We start from the raw sequence: 22795 nt of genomic DNA, 5'->3' as shown, positions 1-22795 counted from the left end.
GTTTTACTTCGAAAAGAACGAAAATTTCGAATGTATGGTCATGATTTACATCTTATCTAATAGCACTTCGTAGGATCGCTCATATGATACCCCATTCGTTTATAGGGAACTTTTCAATTAAAAATTTTAATAATTAAACAGTTTCTTACAATACTCACTTGTACCTGGAGTAAATTCAATGGGAGTGATAGGTTTGTATGGCTTTAGAAAGTTTGGATCATAACTTGTTGTTAAAATTTTCAAAAACGACTATAAATTTTTATTTGCTAGTTGGCTTCTTACATTACTCTTCCCACTTCCTTTTAAACTTTGACAATTTTCCACTACACAAAGCTTTACTTTTAAAATTGATCAACTGCATTTCTAGAGATCCGGTACCAATTCCAAATGGCTCAATGAGGATTTGTTCTCAAATGTACGATTGTGAGGGCAAAAAACATAAGGGTGAAAGAGAAGGATGTACTCGAAGAGAGCATTAAGCTACCTCAGCCTTTAAATATAGGTGAGGGTTCCGACCATATAGTAGGCGAAACTGAAGGGGTTGTCAAACAAAATTTGTTATTCTCTTCACACAGACGAGTTCTGAGAGAATAGAATACACTTGAGAGAACTAAACGTAATCAAAACTACAAATTCCTCGAAAAACGAGGAAGGAGAAGCTAGACGGTGGAAAAGGAAAAGAGCCGCCATCTTACGCCATAGTTGCCAGAAGAAGACACTGGGAGATCTGGTGAACAATAAGATAGTGGGCAAACAACCAATGATGGCAAAAAAGAGTGAACTTCCGGTGCTCTTAAAGTCCACTGTCTACATAAAAGGATGGGGCAGTAAACTGGCTAATGAACGTATACTGGAAATTCTTGGAGGTCAAAATGCTGAGCTGGCCGTGGAAAAATGTGATGTCTTTTACAGAAAAGAAGAACCTGAGGGAACTCTATTTGTAATAGGTATCGACAAAAATTCCATTGCTAGTCTTGCCAAGAATAAAGGTAGGGCTTACTTATGACGGTATCTAAAGCATCATTAGCAAGTACTGGTAAGTTTGAGCAGCCAAATCCTAAAATCTGTGATGCAGTTTTTGTTTCCATCCGGGGTATGCCTAGTCTGTCCAGGTTCTTCAAAGGTCTGCTTCCTTTGAGGTTCGATATACCACAGAGCTGCCTAGTATCTTCGGGAATGAATGGGTCTGGTACAATTCTTCACGGAGAGGCCGAAATCAATACTTCGGTTATGGAGACGATCTCGTCGGGTAGATATAACTATGAGTAGCTAGGGAATATAGTCGGTCGAGATAAATGCTCTGGCTCTCGGTCGACTAACTACTATTGTTAATCACGAAATAGCTACGGACTATAATCCGAGATAAATGTTTCAGTTCTCGGTCGGCTAATGACTCAATAATACGAATATTATACAATCCGATGAGATAAATGCTTTGGCTCTCAATCGGCTAACTACTGATTACGATCCGACGAGATAAATACTTCGGCTCTCGGTCGGCTAATGACTTAATAGTACGAATATTACACAATCCGGTGAGATAAATGCTTCGGCTCTCAATCGGCTAACTACTGATTACGATCCGACGAGATAAATGCTTCGGCTCTCGGTCGGCTAATGACTTAATAATACGAATATTATACAACCCGATGAGATAAATGCTTCGGCTCTCAATCGGTTAACTACTGATTACGATCCGACGAGATAAATGCTTCGGCTCTCGTTCGGCTAATGACGAATATCGTGCAATCCGATGAGATAAATGCTTCGGCTCTCAATCGGCTAACTACTGATTACGATCCGACGAGATAAAAGCTTCGGCTCTCGGTCGGCTAATGACTTAGTAATACGAATATCGTGCAATCCGATGAGATAAATGCTTCGGCTCTCAATCGGCTAATGACTTAATAATACGAATATCGTGCAATCCGATGAGATAAATGCTTCGGCTCTCAATCGGCTAACTACTGATTACGATCCGACGAGATAAATGCTTCGGCTCTCGGTCGGCTAATGTCTTAATAATACGAATATCTCAATCGGCTAATTACTAATTACGAATAGCTACGGTCTACAATCCGATGAGATAAATGCTTCGGCTCTCAATCGGCTAAATACTGGTTTCGGTTACGGTGTGAAGTAAGAACTTTGGTACCACGGTTCTTGCTTGCTTTACTCCTTAATTCTCCAATCTCTTATATGAAAACTCACATAAACTATTTGCGACTTATAACACATTACGTTTAGCAAATAGTTAATTCTGGCAATAATAATAGTAGTAGTAGTGATAATGTAGAAGAGATATTGATAGTAGAAGAATGTATAGTAAATTATGATTTGTAACTGCACGTTACATTCCCCCCTTACTTTAAAAAAAAAAATAATAAAAAAAAACATTTTTGCATTATGCGAGTTTCGATCTTACGATCTGCACTACCCGAAGGTAACATTTACCAAAATCCTGTGGATTTTGGCTCGGACCTAAATGCGCTATGTTTTTTTCCCAGTATTTGTCTATAATTCATATATATTTTGTTTCTTGTTTTTTTTTTTTTTTTGCTTTTTTTTTTCTATTCTGATAGTAAAAATTCCTTTACTCTTCCCAAACATCTTAAAGTCACTTTCCTGTTTTTCACGATGACCTGGACTTTAGGCCGGCCGGGTGGCTACACATACCACATCTTCCGTCGTACGCCTGGGTCCTTCACTACTATCCCTTCGAAAAGGTCCTCTTCGGGTGTGGTGGTTACCCTCAAAAGAGCTTCCAGTTCTTTGGACGGTGACGTTAACTCTAGCACGTCATTCTTGAAGTTGTCTTCGGCTAGCTTTACTTCCTCTGCCCAGCTTAATTCAGGGATTTCCTCTGGGAGTATTTCCGGTTTTGTCAGCGGGAGTAACGGAGGCAATTCTATGGCTTCCTCTACCGGTGTTTGTTTCTTGTCATCGTTGCTATTCGACAACGGAGCAAGTGGGGGTGGCGAACACGCTGAATGTAATGGCTCTATATGCCGGCTTGCCCAAAATGTGCGGGCATATGTATCGGCCTCTTGATCTCCAGACTTGGCTACTGGAGAGGTGCTAACTTTAGTTATCTTAGCGTCTGAAGTTCGGTTTATCCTCGCCTTAAACGGAGGAATATACTTTTTAATTTTTCCGGGCATTCTGGTTTCCCTAAGGTATTTCTTAATGTTACCTGGAGGTATTGGTCTTGTTGGCTTTCTTTCCATTTTCAGACTGATCAAGTTTGTTTCTTTGGCCGGCTATTTATAGGATGTCGATAGAGTGAGGAATTATATCATATTTCAGTTGTCTCGTTCATGCACAGGTTTTATGTCCTGTAGATGAACGTGCTGTTTCTTTTTCCCTATTTGAACGAATAAAATGTTTTTTGAGACTTTGCCGATAATTCTGTGGGGACCGCTAAATTTTGGGGCCAGTTTCGCTGCGAAGTGGTCTGCAGCCGAAGAAAGATGATGATTCCGACAGTATATTTGGTCGCCAACTCTTGGACTCCATTCCCGACGTCGCAGGTCATAGTAGTGTTTTTGTTTACTAGACGTCTCGGCAGCTGTTTCGGCTATTTTAAGCCACTCCTTCTCGCCAATCATATTCTGGGGTATCTCGTACGGTACGTCCCCTTCTCTTCGAACCTGTTTCGGTGCCGTAAGGTTTCGACCGAATATAATCTCAGCGGCCGACTGCTTAGTTGTTTCATGTTTGGCGATGTTGATGGCGAAAGATATTTCCGCCAAATACTGGTCCCATAAACGATGATTTTCTCCAATGTATTGGGCTATCATTGTTTTTACAACCCGATTAACTCGTTCAGTCGGGTTTTCTTGAGGGGTATATGGTGCCGTGAATCTATGTTCCACACCTATCTCCTTAAGGAAGTCATACGACTTCCCACGGCCTTGAAGCTGCTAAAGTGCACATTAATCCCGGCTTCCTTGCCTGTTCCACTTTATGCAGGCCACAAGTTGTGCACGATCGTACATACCTCCTGATATCTCGTGCCATACCAGGCCAGTATTAGTTTTGTTGGGCTCGTTTGGTGGTTTTGTACACCCCTAGATGTCCAGCTGCCACATGATCATGCGTTTCCTGTAATATATGTTCTTTTCTGTCATCGGGTACGCATAGCTTCCATTGAGGATATTCGGTTATGACAGACTTACGGGGAATGTGTCTAAACAATCTCCCATCTACGATTTGAAAATCGGGGTACTTATCGCCATGCTGCTGAACTTCCCTTAATTTCTTTTCATAACAGGTTATTTCCGAGTTGGTGACCGCGGTCAGTGGGTGAGTTACCTCTTTGACAGGTAACGGGCTTCGTGATAGTGCATCGGCAACTATATTTAACTTTCCACGCCGATATTCGATTTGAAAATCGAACTGCTGCAATTCTAAGCCCACCGTGCCAATCGTCCCGATGGATTCTGTAACGAGTGCAACCACTTTAGTGACTGGTGGTCGGTAATGACAGTAAAGTGGTATCCTTCCAGGTACGGACGCATTTTCCGAATGCCCCAAAGAACTGCCAGGCATTCCTGTTCGGTGGCCGAGTATTTCCGTTCGGCATCATTTAACGTCCGACTAGCATATGAAATCACACTTTCCTGTTCATTTATCCGCTGGAAAGGAACTGCTCCTAGACCTTCTCCACTGGCATCCGTTTGTAAAATAAAAGGTTGCTCAAAATCGGGGCAACGAAGTATTGGGGCTTCTGTGAGTTTTTGCTTGAGGGTGTTAAAAGCGGTCTCTTGATCTGTACCCCATTGCCACGGTACTTTCTTCTTCAATAGCCGGGTCATAGGTTCTACTAGCGATGAAAAACTGGGAACGAATCGTCGGTACCAGGAAGCTACCCCAAGGACTCTCCGAAGCTCCTTTAGCGTTTTCGGAGCCGCTATTTCTTTCAACGCTTCAATTTTGGCAGGGTCAGTATGAATGCCCTCAGAACAAACTACATGCCCCAGATACTTCAGGCTGGTCTGTACAAAATCGCTCTTATCGAAGTTGATTTGCAGGTTGGCATCCAACAACCGTGAAAAAACTGTGTTTAGATTGGATAGATGTTCTTCAAATGAACGACCAAGCACAATAATATCATCCAAGTAAGCGAAAACTCGAGGGCTTAGTTCGGGTCCGATAATCGTGTCCAGTATTCTCTGGAAGGTGGCGGGAGCCGAATGAAGTCCGAATGGCATGACTTTCCATTGAAATAAACCACGGTCGGGTACCGTAAAAGCCGTATATTGTCTACTTTTCGGGTCAAGTGGAATTTGCCAATAGCCATTTTTAAGATCTATTGTTGAAATATACTTGGCTTCCCGAAGTTGATCAAAGATAGCATTTATTTGCGGTAAAGGGTATGCGTCGGGTTCTGCATCTGCATTTATTTGTCGGAAATCGATACACATTCGCCATGTACCTTGCTTCTTTCGTACTAGAACGACGGGCGAGCTATATGGACTATATGACGGTTCAATCCTATCCATTCGTAGTAGATCGTCCACTTCTTCGTTTATTATAGCCTGCATCGCCGGATTCCGAGGATAATATCTCTGTTTGATGGGCCGATCATGTTTCATAGTAATTACATGACTCCACATATTACAAGGGCCTTGTATATTACTAAATGCGCATTTCATATCTGTAAGTACCCTTTCCAACTCATTTTCCTGACGTAAAGATAGGAAACGGCGCGTTATTAGTGCATGTAGTGGTGGGGATAATGAGTTAGGGTAAGACTCCGAGACCTTCAACCGAACTCCGTCTATACTCAGCTCCACTTGTCGCCGTCGTAGGAAATCCATCCCTAAAATCACTGGCTCAGCTAAGTTTGGTAATGCTGATGCTAATAAATGGCTGGATTGTCCTCTAAATGTTACCACTATTGGGTATACATTTACTCCCTCAATACAAGTTCCGTCCGCTAACTGAACGGATCGGTGCTGCATACGGGGCCGAATACGAGCTCTTTCGAGATGTTGCCGAACTTGTTCCCCCAAATATGTCAGGGTAGAACCGGTATCCACTAAAGCGCGAATAGGTAGGTTATTAACCGTAATCATCAGATAATAGCGACCATCATTTCTAACTTCCTGGTTAGCTAAACCGCATGGACAATCCAGCGAAAATACTCTATCCTTCCCGCAGCGAGAACAAAATAGTCGACGACTATTCGTGCATTGCGATCTAAAATGTCCCTGCTCGGGCGCCATTTGTGATGCAGTTTTTGTTTCCATCCGGGGTATGCCTAGTCTGTCCAGGTTCTTCAAAGGTCTGCTTCCTTTGAGGTTCGATATACCACAGAGCTGCCTAGTATCTTCGGGAATGAATGGGTCTGGTACAATTCTTCACGGAGAGGCCGAAATCAATACTTCGGTTATGGAGACGATCTCGTCGGGTAGATATAACTATGAGTAGCTAGGGAATATAGTCGGTCGAGATAAATGCTCTGGCTCTCGGTCGACTAACTACTATTGTTAATCACGAAATAGCTACGGACTATAATCCGAGATAAATGTTTCAGTTCTCGGTCGGCTAATGACTCAATAATACGAATATTATACAATCCGATGAGATAAATGCTTTGGCTCTCAATCGGCTAACTACTGATTACGATCCGACGAGATAAATACTTCGGCTCTCGGTCGGCTAATGACTTAATAGTACGAATATTACACAATCCGGTGAGATAAATGCTTCGGCTCTCAATCGGCTAACTACTGATTACGATCCGACGAGATAAATGCTTCGGCTCTCGGTCGGCTAATGACTTAATAATACGAATATTATACAACCCGATGAGATAAATGCTTCGGCTCTCAATCGGTTAACTACTGATTACGATCCGACGAGATAAATGCTTCGGCTCTCGTTCGGCTAATGTCGAATATCGTGCAATCGGATGAGATAAATGCTTCGGCTCTCAATCGGCTAACTACTGATTACGATCCGACGAGATAAATGCTTCGGCTCTCGGTCGGCTAATGACTTAGTAATACGAATATCGTGCAATCCGATGAGATAAATGCTTCGGCTCTCAATCGGCTAATGACTTAATAATACGAATATCGTGCAATCCGATGAGATAAATGCTTCGGCTCTCAATCGGCTAACTACTGATTACGATCCGACGAGATAAATGCTTCGGCTCTCGGTCGGCTAATGTCTTAATAATACGAATATCTCAATCGGCTAATTACTAATTACGAATAGCTACGGTCTACATTCCGATGAGATAAATGCTTCGGCTCTCAATCGGCTAAATACTGGTTTCGGTTACGGTGTGAAGTAAGAACTTTGGTACCACGGTTCTTGGTTGCTTTACTCCTTAATTCTCCAATCTCTTATATGAAAACTCACATAAACTATTTGCGACTTATAACACATTACGTTTAGCAAATAGTTAATTCTGGCAATAATAATAGTAGTAGTAGTGATAATGTAGAAGAGATATTGATAGTAGAAGAATGTATAGTAAATTATGATTTGTAACTGCACGTTACAAATCTAGAAAATTGGGAAAGTGTCGATTAAGGACACCGAAGTGCCATCAATAATACCCACTACATCAATGGCCACTTCAGGTTACCCGGAGGAGTCAAGTCCAAAGAACGATGAGGTGAAAGCCAACTCGCTGGAAGACAGTTTAATGGATGACCATGATTGAGGTTATCCAAATAAACCTCCATCGGAGCGAGACGGCTCTGATGGCTAAAATTAATACCAGTAAAATACATATAGCTTTAATCCAGGAACCTTGGACGATTCGCAATAAGGTTTCTGGATTAAATCACGTAAATTTCCAACATTTCTACGGTGATACAGGGTCTCGTCCGAAAACATATATCTTATGTCACAAGAACATATGTTTCCTCCTCTCAACAGGATTATTCACATCGGATGCATCCGTACTGAAGCAAGGTAGTGGCAACATATATCTCGATTCCACTACTACCACTACCACCAACGTCGGATCTGATAAAACTGGTTGAAGTCACAAAGAAAAAATAAGAAAATTGTAATAGGTTGTGATGCAAATTCTCACCAGCTTGGGGTAGTACAAACACCAATCGCAGGGGACAAGCCCTTATGGATTTCCTTAATACTAAAGACTTGATCACATTGAACTCAGGTAATAAAGCTACCTTTGTCAACAGAATCAGAGTAGAAGTATTAGATATAACTATACATATGTTCAGAAGAGCTTATAAACGAAATTCAGGATTGGAGAGTTTCGGATGAGCACTTGTTACATGACAGGATGCAAGGGTAGTATTTATACCTAAAACAGGGAAACCTAGCTATGCGACACCTAAGTCCTATCGACCGATAAGTCTTACGTCCTTCCTACTTAAAACCTTGGAACGGATAGTCAATAGTATTGTTAAAAGCAGTATACCAGACAAAGACCTTAAATATAAGCAGCATGCTTATGTAAAGGGACGGTCGGTGGAAACCGCTTTAAACGAAGTTGTCCACTACATAGGTGCATTCTTTGATAGCAAACTGTATATACTGGCGGTATTGACATCGAAGGCGCCTTCAATAACGTGCACACTGATACTCTTATCCAATCTCTAGATCAGTTTTATTTTGACCGGGTGCAACGTAACTGGATCAACCACATGCTAAGGAACAGATGGATAAGCTGCGAGATGTACGATATAACTATCAGGAAAAAGGTATTTCGCGGTATACCACAGGCTGACATTTTGTCACCTTTACTCTGGGTTACCACGATTAATAGCCTCCTAAGGACCTTAACCGAGAATGGACCTAGAAAGACAAAAATTTCACCATATGCTGAACATTGCTTCCTGGGCAAAAGATACCAGTGAAAGACAAAGTTAAGAACTTAGGTGTAATCCTCAACCGGAAATTAAAATGGAGACACCACATAGAGTATAGGATCAATAAGGCACATCGGTGCTGGGCGATATGTAGGAGAACTATAGGCATGAAATGGGGTCTTAGTCTTACTATGACAAATTGGCTTTATAAAAGTGTAATTAGATCAATTCTAGCTTATGCTAGAACTACTACAGGGAGTTCAGCGTACATGCAGCTTGGGTATAAGAGATGCCATGTGTACTACTTCAACCAATGCTCCGGATATGAGGCGGCGCTTACAGCCGAACGGCTCTTTACTGGCCAAAGGCGGTTATAGGACACGCATTAGAGCAAATACCAGAAGGAATCCGTTGTTGCACGGATGGCTCTAAATTGGGGGATAAAGTGGGGCTGGGGTTTTTTGTTAGGTTTTCAGGTGAGCAAAAAACTGTTATTTTTTGTAATTTCGCGAACTACATTTATAGTTATATGTTTCGTGCCACCCTAAGCCCATTTGCTACAAAAGTGTTGTAAATAAATTCCAAAATGGTTCGCAATTTCTGATCTATAATTAAATATTTAATAATAGCTACACATAACCGGTTTTGTTTCAAGCATTTTGGAGCAAAATATTTTTAAATTTGGATATTGGATGTATGACCAATAAAGGCATTAAATAAATTAAATTTTCACATTACTGTTTTTGTCGGAGCAACGACGATATGTATGTATATTAAGAAAGCCATCTAACTGTCATCACATTTTAAAAGATACACTAGTTTACAAATGAATACTATTTGTTTACTCGTGGAATGAAATATACACTATCGGACAAAATAAAGTGCAAAAGTACTCATGTATATTCTTTCAGCGAAAAATCGGTTAAATGATTATTGAATATGGAATTTTTTTTCAAAATCATTTAGTTTATATACAATGCTACAAAAATAACAATAAAACTAAATTATTCTACTTAAAATTTTTCTGCATAACATTTAAAATTAAAATAAATTCACTTTTTTGTCGGATAAAATAAAGTGTAAATTTTATATATCATTATTTAAATTTCTTGTATATCAAAATTTTTTATCTATTTTGGTTCTGATTTTAATATCTGTATCTATTTAAGCCATTTTGGTAATTTTGTTCTCCATTATTATTCGCAATCGCTTTCCCTTCCCCTTGATATCCCCATATGATAATTTTCAAAAGAAATACGTTTTTGATCACTATTTCATCGGAATTTTTTGATCAATTGTGGTCCAAAATTAATCTATTGGATTTAGGGCGGTGCTCTGAGCAACTTATTTCAATTTTCAGTGATTTTTCCTACAGTAATGTTATTTTTTAACTTTATCAAGTGCTTAAGCTTATTATCTTGCCGAAATATAAAGTTGCCCAAGTCCATTTCGAAGGCACTGATCTTAAGATTTCACTGCAATATGCTCATATAGTGTTCATTGGAGCTTTTTGAATAAATTTCACCTAGGTTCCCCACACCTAACGTTAAAAATTGGACACTTACGAAGAATCAACTAACCCATACCTTCAATCTTACCTTCCAACATATTTAAAAGCTTAAAGTTTTTTTTCGATTTTAGTATTTAATTTCATATTTTTTAGATCAAATTTACGTAGTTGGTCAGATGAGCCCCAATTTCTACCGAAAATTTTGAAATGTCGACAATGAGTGTGAATTAAGCCCTTCAATATACAAAATTTAAAAAACAATACCCCAGGTTTCAAATATTATGGTGGAGGGCTATCGGTATTGTTACATTATTCAACTTTAAGAGCGAGAATCTTAGTGAAAATGGAGTAACTAATAACAAATGAGCAATTCACGAGCTTATTTAATAAAAATTTGGAAATAAATGCCGTAAAAATGGGTTTGGGAGACTTAATGCCTCAACCGATTCATGACTTCAAACACACGACTAAGGTTAAAAACATTATTGTAAAAAAAAAAAAAACACTGAAAAATTTGAATGACCTGCTCAGAGCATCGCCCTAAATCTAATAGATTAATATTTGACCACAATTGATCACAAAATTCCGCTGAAATAGCGAACAAAAACGGATTTCTTTTGAAAATAATAGTATGGGAGAAAGCAAGGGAAAGTGAAAGCGATTGCGAATAATAATGGTAAAATAATTACAAAAATGACTTGAGTAGATCCAGATATTCAAATCAGAACCAAAATAGATAAAAAATTTTGATATACATAAAATTAAAATAATGATATATAAAATTTACACTTTATTTTGTCCGACAAAAAAGTGAATTTACTTTAATTTTAAATGTTATACAGAAAAATTTTAGGTGGAATAAATTTGTTTTATAGTTATTTTTGTAGCATTGTATATAAACTAAATGAATTTAAAAAAAAGTTCCATATTCAATAATCATTTAACAGATTTTTCGATAAAATAATGTAGCATGAGCACTTTTGCACTTTATTTTGTCCGATAGTGTATATTTTTGAAAGGCGCTGTACGTTAAAATTATTGTGTAGTGCTGGTAAAATATTTAAAAATTAGTATTGATTTTCAACTCAAATAAAAAATTCAAGGATATAAAATTTAGGACTTCTTTAACCCACTTTACACCATTTTTTTATTTTTACAAGATTAATTAATTATTAATTAATACATAATTACAAGATTAACATGTCACCTATTCACCAAGCTTTAAGATTAGTTAATATTTAATATTTTATTTTTATATTTTTGTGAGAAGAAACCATTGTTAAAACGTTGCGAGGAAGACCGTAAAATATAAAATTTTCCCTCTTTCTTTATTAATAATTAAGAAGTTAGAGTGCTGTATTCGGCTGAGCCGAATCTTAAATACCCTCCACCAGCTACTTTTATATTAATACTTTTTTAATTGATCAAATATTTGTAGAAATAAGTTTTTTTATGTCTTAAATAGAAAAAACCCAAGATTTAAACAGCTTAAATCTGTTACAATTGCAAGATTATGGATTGATCGTAAAAAAATCTTTAGGTAACATTTCTGTATATAAAAACTATATTTCAGTCAAATTTTGTATCTATATAGCGTAATTTAGTAATAAGTGATTTTCGAAAGGGAACCTTTTATGGGACCGATTGCACCCATATTATGAACCGATCGTGAAAAAATCTTAAAATATAAGTTTTGTATACAAAACTAATATTTGTGCAAAATTTTGTATCAATAGCTTTATTTGGTAATGAGTAATGTGCTTTTAAGAGGACTTTGTATGGGAGCTATGACCAATTATGGTCCGATTGTAAAAAATTCTACAGTAACATTAATGTATATAAAGACAAAATTTTGGCAAAATTCTGTACCTATATCATTATTTGGTAATGAATATTGTGCATTCAAGTGATTTTCTGGAGGTGACATTGTATGGGAGCTATGACCAAATATGGACCGATCGTGAAAAAAATTTTATAGTGTGATTTATGTATATAAGAGCAATATATGTGCTAAATGTAATATTTAGTAATGAGTTATGTCCGTTTAAGTGATTTTCGGAAGGGAACCTTGTATGGGAGCTTTGACCAAATATGAACCGATCATGAAAAAAATTTTGAAATAACATTTCTGTATACAAAAATAGTATTTATGACAATTTCTTATGGATATAACTATTTGGTAATGAGTTTTATGCCTTTAAGTGTTTTTCTGAAGGAGACCTTGTATGGGAGCTATGACCAACAGAAAAAACCGAGGAACGATCGGAAAAACATTTCACAGTAACATTTCTGTATATAAGGGCAATACTCGCACCAAATTTTATATGGATATCTTAATTTAGTAATGAGTTATGTGCGTTTAAGTGATTTTCGGGAGGGGATCTTGTATGGGAAATATGTTCAATTATGGAGCGATCCAGAAAATTGTTTCTCTAAATGAATTATATTTTTTGTGAAGATATAAAGATTCTGAAGGAAGTTAATAACAATAAACTCATTTTCCGAGAATATGTACATTTGTATGAGAGGTATGAGAAATTGTGGACCGATTCGCCAATTTTCAACAGGAATAAAGTTTTCGTGCAAAAAACGGGCTCAGAATTTTTTAAGGACGAAGAATATTTATACTTTGTTGGGTCTCAGATGAATATTTCTTGGTGTTACACACGGAATGACAAAGTTATGTATACCCTCTATCATCACTCATGGTGGTGGAGGGTATAAAAAAAATTTACCGTATTGTTATAAACTAATGTTATAGCTGAGTTAATATTTCAGAAAATACACTGATAATAAAAAATGTGTTGATACAAATATAAAATACATACCGCTATACTTAAACTTTGCTGTGTAGCGTTTCTATATTTTTCCCATTTTGCCATAACATCTGCAATTTTTTCCTCGAAAAGTAAACTTCTTTCAGTGTTTCCAACAACTTCATAAATGGCATATCCCATAGAATTTTCTTGAAGTCCAATTTTTTTCTTAATTAGTTCCATAACTTCGAAAGCCGTAGAGCTAGGATGAAATTCAATTGAGTAAAACTGCCCGTCCATAAAATGAAACCTTGAGTAACATGGTCTGCGATTAACAGTGCATAAAATTTCTTCGCGACTTGGAGGCCATTGTCGTCTTCTGGTACCTTGAGTTTTAAAAAAACACTACGGAAGCGAAAAATATTTAATATATAATTTATTAATAAAAATAAATTAATTTATGAATATATAAAAATAAAGTATGTTTATTTGTAGATTTATTTTAAATGGAAACAAAAACAAAAATATGTTTTTTTTTCTGCAGAATTATAGAGAGCTAACTAAAAATTGCCATATAGCTTCTCCTTACCATAATTAAAAGGTATAAAAAGTCACCATAAATATCATGTGCGTTGGCGGTTAAAGGTCACAAAAATCTGCTTTTTTACGAATATCTCACTTATTATGACTCGTACGCGTTTTGATGCTATTATAGGTAGATCTATAGAAAATTAAATTTCCTATATTTTAGTTAAATATTATTGCATACCCTTAGCTGTTTTCGAGCTACAGTGTATTTTTTGTTCATTGCAATAATTTTTTCAAATCTCAATAATTTTAATGCCGATACAGATGTCACAATTTTTATACCCTACACCACTTTAGTGCGGAGGGTATATTGGGTTTGTGCTGATGTTTGTAACATACAAAAATATTCGTCCTATACCCACCTTAGAGTATACCAATCGGCTTAGAATCGTTTTTTGAGTCGATTTAGCTATGTCCGTCCGTCTGGCTGGCTGTCCATGTAAACCTTGTGCGCAAGGTACAGGTCGCAATTTTCAAAATAATTTGATGAAATTTGGCACACACTATTTTTTTGACCCAAGGACGAAGCCCATTGAAAATGGTTAATCGGTCCATTATTTCACCTAGCCCCCATACAACAGAACCCCCCGAAAAGGGCTTCTGAGCTCATAATTATGTTAAATATACATGTATATCGATAAAAATACAACTAACGCACAACTAAGTTTTATACAAGCCTTGATGACCTTGCCAAATATCATAAAGATCGGGCCTCATTTGACCCTAGCTCCCATACAAAGTCCCCTTCCGAAAATTACTTGAATGTCCAAAATAAACTTATAAACACAAATATCGCGATGAAATTCAGCACAAATAAATATTAAATAAATATTTATATTAACAAAACTTTATCGGGCTAGGTCCATATTTGCCCCTAGCCCCCATATAAAGCCTCTTTCAGAAAATTAGTTTTCCATCCATAAATTGCTTAAATGTATCTGAACAATGAATTATTATGAAAAATAAATCACATTTAATATTCATAACTGGTGTAGGGTATTATATGGTCGGTCACGCCCGACTATACTTTCTTACTTGTTATTTCTAATTTTAGCTAGAAATGCATAATTAATTTATTTTCATCGCTTATCACTGCAACTTTTCTGACCCATAGTGCAATGTTCACACACATCACAATTATGAATATAATTTGAAAAAAATTCTGGACATACAAAGTCGGATGACTATTAATTTACTTTTAATTTCATTTAAATCAGACTACGGCTTCAACTAGCTCCAACATTATTGCACAACATCTCAGCAAAAACATGGTAATGGCATGTACTTACTCGGGGCATGTTACCTTGATAAAATACCTCATCTTGGTGTTATTGCAATACCGGAAAAAAGAGGTGCTACCAGTACCTCTAGCCTGGAGGGAATATAAACTGGGGTGATGATAAAATGTATCCTCAGACTTATCTTGGATTGATATGACATGAGGTCGAATCAGAAAGTCACATAATCTGGTATCACGAGAACCGGTAGCCCGCAGGGCAGAGTTTCGGACTTTATCTTGTCCGGTTTCTGTTAAAGGGGGACCACACGCAATTAAATAAAATGTGCAAACAAAATCACAAAGCCGAAAATAAAGTAGTTCTATATCAGATTATAAGAAAGTCATTACTAGAGTACTTCTAAGTAATGCAGACGGTAAGCAGTAGACATTGAAAAGTAAGTGCTTATGGAAGTACCATTACCGAGTTTTTGCTGGGTATGTATGTATACATATATGTTTGTTTTGACTGTTTTTTTCATTGAGAACATAATCTTATGACTACACTTTAGTAGATACTAGGGTGATCGATTATTCGACATTTTCCAAAAACCGGTTTTCGAATAGTTGACATTTGAAAAAAACCGGTTGACATTTTTCAAATCCAGAAAAAACCGGTTAACCGGTTTTTCATTATAAATAACAAAATCTATTTTAATTTGAAAAAATAGACGTTTATGTTTAAATTTAATTAATAAAACAGGACTTAACTGTTTTTTAACAGTTTAAAAGATTATAACTTTAGATCAGCCAAGCGCAGAAAGAGAGATGCTAAGAAACTGTTATTGTAGTGGTGAGAAAATACTAAAAAACACTTAGACTTAATTACGCTTGTTATGATCAAATTTCATAACAAGTAGAATGGTAAATTTTACAGATAAAACATATTCAAAGAAAAGAAAAATGTATATCTCTTCACAAAGATAAAGTTTTTTATTTATAATGTGTAAAAAAAGTATTTAAAATACTGTTTTTATGTGTTTTCATTCTTATGCATTAGTGAAATTTTTTGGAGTGTACGAGTTTTTGCAAGTAATTCTTTTGTTTACAAAATGTGTTGTTGTTTTTACAAATTGTTTTTGCAATTTTTGAAACAAAGCGACGTCAACCTACATTGTTGAATGCTGTTAGGCAACTGAAGATAATTTTTTGTATTTTTACGCTCTTGCTGTGAGTTTTGTTTTCGATCGGGTAGTGTACGTGTGAATTGCCGAAAATCTTCGTAATTTGAACAATATGAACGCGCAACGCTGCTTTAGATCTAGTCGTCTGATTTACTTTATTTCTTTAATGTAAAAAATGGAAAAAAAGTGGAACACTTCTGTTGAACATAAGGAACTATGTAATTCTAGCTTATTCTAAAATCCCTATTTAGACAATTTTCATAGTCCATAATATTTGAGCCGCAAATTTATTATTGTAATTGAAATATAATCTTAAGATTGATAAAATTTTATCAAACTGTTATTCCAATAAACTATACAAATAAAAATTTTTAATTAATTAGGAAAATCAAAAAAGTTTAACCAAAGGTGCATTAGAAAAATATACTCTAGTTCCTGGACTCCAATATTTTTAATATATAGACGGGCTGTATTTTTATTTACTTCAAAATTTAACTTAAGTAATCTTTGAATACAAAGCAAATTAAAAGTATTCGAAACCGGTTTTTAAAAAGTAGAAAAACCGGGTTGTTCGATATTCGAAAAATCAACATTTATAAAAAACCGACACTGGTATAACAGAAAAAACCGGTTGAAAATCCGAGTCGATCACCCTAGTAGATACAATATACAACTTGATTGTGGATTGAACAAATATGAATACTAGGGTTGTCATTCGAATAAAAATTATTCGATTAATCGAGGAAAAAAAATGTTTTTCTTCGAACGAGTAAAAAATTTCCAATTTAGAATTAAGAATAATTAAAAAAATTTTGTCGATTATTCGAATATACGAATATTAATGTTGCTTTTTACGAATATTTTATTATAGTATTAAACAAAGAATTATTTTAATATTTTGTAAAACAAACACTAAATTTAAAAATCTGTTATAATTGAAACAAAACTTTGACTGTTTTTCCCTATTTATAAAGTTTTTTATATTGCGATATTCATGTTAAAAATAAATTGCTTCTAGTTATAAAAGTGATTGTTTGCATTTGTTTTTAAAATGTTTGCAATAAGTGAAATAGATAATCATTAATTAATTTGGTTCTTTAACTCTTACATTTAGGTTAAATTTTATTGCCCATATTTACCCCATATTCCCTGATTTTTTAAACACAAGTTGCGTTTTACCAAAATAGACATAGTTTTATAATACATTAATAAATAGTACGGTTCTGTAGAATCATCCGCAAACTTGGAAAACGGTGCAAAACTAAAACAAGTAAAAAAGATAGTCGGGCGTGACCGACCATATGATACCCTACACCAGTTATGAATATTAAATGTGATTTATTTTACATAATAGTTCATTGTTCAGATACATTTAAGCAATTTATGGAAGAAAAACTAATTTTCTGAAAGTTTTTATATGGGGGCTACGGGCAAATATGGACATAGCCCGACAAAGTTTCGTAAATATAAATATTTATATAATATTTATTTGTGCTGAATTTCATCGCGATATTTGTGTTTATAAGTTTATTTTGGACATTCAAGTAATTTTCGGAAGGGGACTTTGTATGGGAGCTAGGGTCAAATGAGGCCCGATCTTTATGAAATTTGGCGAGGTCGTCAAGGCTTTTATAAAACTTAGTTGTGCCGCTTTTTATCGATATACAGATATATTTAACATAATTATGAGCTCAGAAGCCCTTTACGGGGGGTTCTGTTGTATGGGGGCAAGGTGAAATAATGGACCGATTTTAACCATTTTCAATAGGCTTCGTCCTTGGGTCAAAAAAGAGTGTGCCAAATTTCATCTAATTATCTTGAAAATTGCGACCTGTACATTGCGCACAAGGTTTACTTGGACAGCCAGCCTGACGGACGGACATAGCTAAATCGACTCAGAAAACGATTCTAAGCGATTGGTATACTTTAAGGTTGGTATAGGACGAATATTTTTGTGTGTTACAAACATCAGCACAAACCCAATATACCCTCCCCTCTACAGGGGTGTAGGGTATAATTAGGTTAGCTGATAACATGCACATATTCATATTTCCCCATGTTTGTTAAACATCGTATATATCATTATCAGGGAAAGGATTTCTATGCAAATGCATGTTTGTAGTCATTGAATAAAATTAACTTTTAACTATTTTTCATTTGTAATCAAAGAATTCGCTATGAAATGGCGTCGATTTGATTGCTGATATTTCAGCTTGTAAGTTAGTAGAATCATCTTAAATCAAAACAAGTAGGAAAGTATAGTCGGGCATGGCCGACCATATGATACCCTACACCACAGAGTATGTTAAAAATGTGGATTATATTTAATAACAAAGCATTTAAGTTGTTTACCTTAATTCCGAAATATTTTAACAATTTTTTGAAAAAAGTGATTTTCTAAAAGAGGGGTTATATGGGGACAAGGGTAAATATGGGCCTATCATTATAATTTTTGGTACATGGGTTTACGTTTACATTAGAGTTATGTATGCTGGATTTAATTGTGATACTAGTGTTTATTAGTGAATTATTGATCATCAACTAATTTTCTGAAGCGGACTTTGTATAGGGGCTAGGGTCAAATAAAGTCCGATAATTACGAAATTCGGTACTATTATTAAGACGTATATATTTAATATTATTATGAACTCAAAAGCCCTTTCAGGGGGTATTGCTGTATGGGGGCTAGGTGAAATAATGGACCGATTTCAACCAATTTCAATAGGCTTCGTCGCTGGGCACATATGGTCCAAATTTCAGCAAAATATCTTGAATATTGTGACCTGTACCTTGCACACAAGGTTTACATGGACAGCCAGCCGGACGGACATGGTTTAATCGACTCAGAAAGTGATTCTGAGTCGATCGGTATACCTTAAGGTGGGTGTAGGACCAATATTTTTGTGCGTTACAAACATCAGCACAAACTTATAATACCCTCCCCACTATAGTAGTGTGGTATACAAATTACTAAATGAATAATGCGATTTAAAAAGAGGTCGAAATGTTTAAAATTTTATGATCCTTCTTATTTTTTTATAAAAATTAATATTCACTTATTTAATACATTATAATATATAAATTTAGTGGAAAAACACTTAAACTTCGGTATTTTAAAATCCCGAAATTTCCCGGGATTTCATTTTTAAAAATCCCGGTTTTCGCAATTTTCAAATCCCGGGTATCGGGATTTCCCATTTGGCATCCCTAGTCGGTGAAGAAACGCCACCTTGAGGAGTACCTCTGACAGCTATAGCATTCATGACGTCTCCAGCTAGCTCGGCTCGAATATGACGTTGTGTTAGTACCTTCATAATCCAAGCGTTTACTGTGTTTTTACTATCAGTATCTGTGGCTTCAGAGTTTGTTTAAATTAAAAATCAAATTTTAAGAGCAACAAATATAAAAATTTAACAAAGTTTAATTTTTTCCAGCGCTTAAAACAATTTGTTTTCACTGTCACTTTGACAAAATCATAAAAAACCCTCAATAATCATCGGCAATGCCTTTTAAAACCGTAGATGTTCAGTATGTAGAACTGTTATTAAGGAATTGTTCAATAAGAACGAGAGAATAAACAAATGTATAAATATAAGTACATATGTACATTAGAGTGCTTCAAGCTTGTAAGAAGGAAAAAAAAATATTGTCCGACAGGCCGTCCCCTCTAGATAATGTTAACTGGTGCCGCAACGGCTCTGAAGTTTCCAAGTTCATTTACAAGGGGAAAATATCGATTTTTTTCAGTTTTTGCTCAAATTTTGCCATTTAGTATTAAACTTTGCACCTTATTGTGAAGGAATCGTAATGTACACATAATAAGCATTTCGGAAAGATATAAAACACAAATATTGGTTGAAAAATTTCAATGTTATTGCAAATTCCCCAGACCATTAACGTGTCTCACAGCACATGAATTCGCAATCTGACAAAAAAATTTAAATTTTTTAGGATATATTGTAAAAAACTATTTTGTTACTTAGGTTAGGTTAGGTTAGGTTGATAGGAGGATGTATACTACATCAAATCCGAAGAAATACACCTAGGCCACTATCGGGCCTGTTGTGCGCTCCAATTCAAGAAAAAAAAAAAAAAAAAAATTGTTCACTGAATGTATTATTTTTCTATGTTCAGAAACTCAGTTTCCTGGACGTAATTCCTAAGAATCTTCCAATCGGTGTTGGTTAAGAATGTTATTTCCGGAATAACATCACTTCCAAGATACTTGGATCTAACATCGACGAATGCCTGACAATGGCAAAGAAAGTGCTCCAGAGTTTCACTGTCCTCTCCACATGCTCTACATTCGTCTGAATTCGCACGTCCAATTTTGTATAGATGTGCTCGTAATCCTGTGTGTCCACTCAGAATACGTACCATCATACTAACCTCAGACTTGCTCATTTTGAGAAGATTTCTCGTCATGCTCTCATCAGGGTCACCCCATAGAATCTTTGTGGTTCTACCCACCGTTTCATTATTCCAAGAGGCCTTATGGGATTCTCTCATCCATATTTTTAATTCAGCTTTTGTTGCGTCGAATGGTTTTGCGTTTGTCAGGTTAACTACATCGAGCTCCCTTCCCTTTAAAGCTATTACATTCGCCCTTTCGTTGCCGATTACTCCCGAGAGGCCTGGTACCCATATGATGTGAACCTTACCTCTGGGAGAGTATTCAGTTAAAGCTTTCTTACAATCCAATACGGTCTTAGATTTAATTCTATCACCTGATATCGCACAAATTGCCTTCTGGCTGTCGGTAAATATATTAAGCCCTGTGGGCGCCATATTTATTCTAATCCAATTTACACATTCCGTTATTGCTCGTACTTCTGCCTGGAAGCTTGTGTTATGATTAGGTAAACGGTGGTATATTTCTGTTTCTGGGTCTTCAATATAGAACCCCAGACCCACTTTGTCCCCTAATTTAGAGCCATCCGTGTAGCAACGGATTCCTACTGGTATTTGCTCTAATGTTCCGCTTGACCAAGACATTCTATCTGGGATTAGCGTTTCAAAGTTTCCGACATATTCAGTGTCTGGTATGCGATCAGGCACGTCCGATGAATGTGTATAACCTTCCAATGTGTCCAGTATACATTGATGACGTGTCCTATAACCGTTTTTGACCAGTTCGCCTAAAGTAAAGAGCCGTTCGGCTGTAAGCGCCGCCTCATATCTTATATATGTTTCAATGGGTGGAATATCTAGCAACGTTTCCAGAGCCTTGGTTGAAGTAGTACACATGGCACCACTTATACCCAAGCAGCATGTACGCTGAACTCCCTGTAGTAGTTTGATATTACACTTTTTGTCCAAAGCAGTCCACCAGATTATTGAAGCATAAGCTAGAATTGGTCTAATTACACTTTTATAAAGCCAATTTGTCATAGTAGGACTAAGACCCCATTTCATGCCTATGGTTCTCCTACATATCGCCCAGCACCGATGTGCCTTGTTGATCCTATCCTCTATGTGGTGTCTCCATTTTAATTTCCGATCAAGTATTACACCTAAGTACTTAACTTTGTCTGTCACCGGTATCTTCTTGCCCAAGAAGCAAGGTTCAGTATATGTAGAAATTTTTGTCTTTCTTGTGAAAAGACAGATTTCCGTCTTCGCCGGGTTAACATTGAGGCCTCTCGGTTGAGCCCAGCTCAAGGCCGTATTCAGAGCCTCCTCAGCTCTTCTACACAAGTAATTTGGATCCTTTCCCTTTAAAAGTATTACGACATCGTCTGCATAGCAGACAGGTCTAAGTCCTTTCTCGGTTAGGGTCCTTAGGAGGCTATTAATCGTGGTAACCCAGAGTAAAGGTGACAAAATGCCACCCTGTGGTATACCGCGAAATACCTTTTTCCTGATAGTTATATCGTACATCTCGCAGCTTATCCATCTGTTCCTTAGCATGTAGTTGATCCAGTTACGGAGCACCCGGTCAACATAAAACTGGTCTAGGGATTGGATAAGGGTATCAGTGTGCACGTTATTGAAAGCGCCTTCGATGTCAATGCATACTGCCAGTGTATACAGTTTGCTATCGAAAGATTCACTTATGTAGTGGACAACTTCATTTAAAGCGGTTTCCACCGATCGTCCCTTTACATAAGCATGCTGCTTATATTTAAGGTCATTGTATGGTATGCTGCTTTTAACCATGCTATCGACTATCCGTTCCAAGGTTTTAAGTAGGAAGGACGTAAGACTTATCGGTCGATAGGACTTAGGTGTCGCATAGCTAGGTTTCCCTGGTTTGGGTATAAATATTACCCTTGCATCCTGCCATTTAACTGGGGTATATGCCAATTTTAAGCATGCAGTGAATATCTGTGACAGATGTACGGAAACCAGTCCCGCCTCCATCTGCAAAAGTGCCGGGAAAATTCCATCCGGCCCTGCAGCTTTATAGGGAGCAAAGCTCTTGATTGCCCCTTTAACCATGTCAGTTGTAATAACTATTTCCGTATTACCCTCCCCTTCCTCCAATATCGGTTCATCTATGTTATTCGATATACCGGGTGGGAAATGAGAATCCATTAGGAGTTTCATTGTCTCCTCCATATCCTCAAGCCTCCTGCCCGTCTCATCGATCATAGATTCCGGTTGGACATGAGTTTTGGATAGGAATTTTTTTATCTTCGATACGTCATTTACGCTATCTACCTGTTCACAGAAAAGTTTCCAGGAGTCTCGTTTGGCTTTTCGAACGATTTTCTTATATTCACCAAGTTTAT

The 22795-nt window shown here is 36.6% G+C and overlaps 1 protein-coding gene across 1 annotated transcript in view; it reads right to left on the bottom strand.

The window, feature by feature from the left end:
- LOC119599837 (myosin-I heavy chain) overlaps positions 1-22795 on the bottom strand; it is a 779075-nt gene that overhangs the window by 161506 nt on the left and 594774 nt on the right. The window contains exon 11 of the mRNA XM_037949747.1: positions 13146-13478. Coding sequence (XP_037805675.1) covers positions 13146-13478 — 333 coding nt within the window. The remainder of the gene's footprint in view (positions 1-13145; positions 13479-22795) is intronic.

The sequence above is a fragment of the Lucilia sericata genome, unplaced genomic scaffold (assembly GCF_015586225.1).
Source record: "Lucilia sericata isolate MDLA Ls3-8-SP2 unplaced genomic scaffold, ASM1558622v1 Contig000090F_arrow, whole genome shotgun sequence".
In the NCBI taxonomy this organism is placed as follows: Eukaryota; Metazoa; Arthropoda; class Insecta; order Diptera; family Calliphoridae; genus Lucilia; species Lucilia sericata.
Note: the sequence above shows the minus strand (reverse complement) of the source record. Positions and strands in the feature narration are given on the sequence as shown.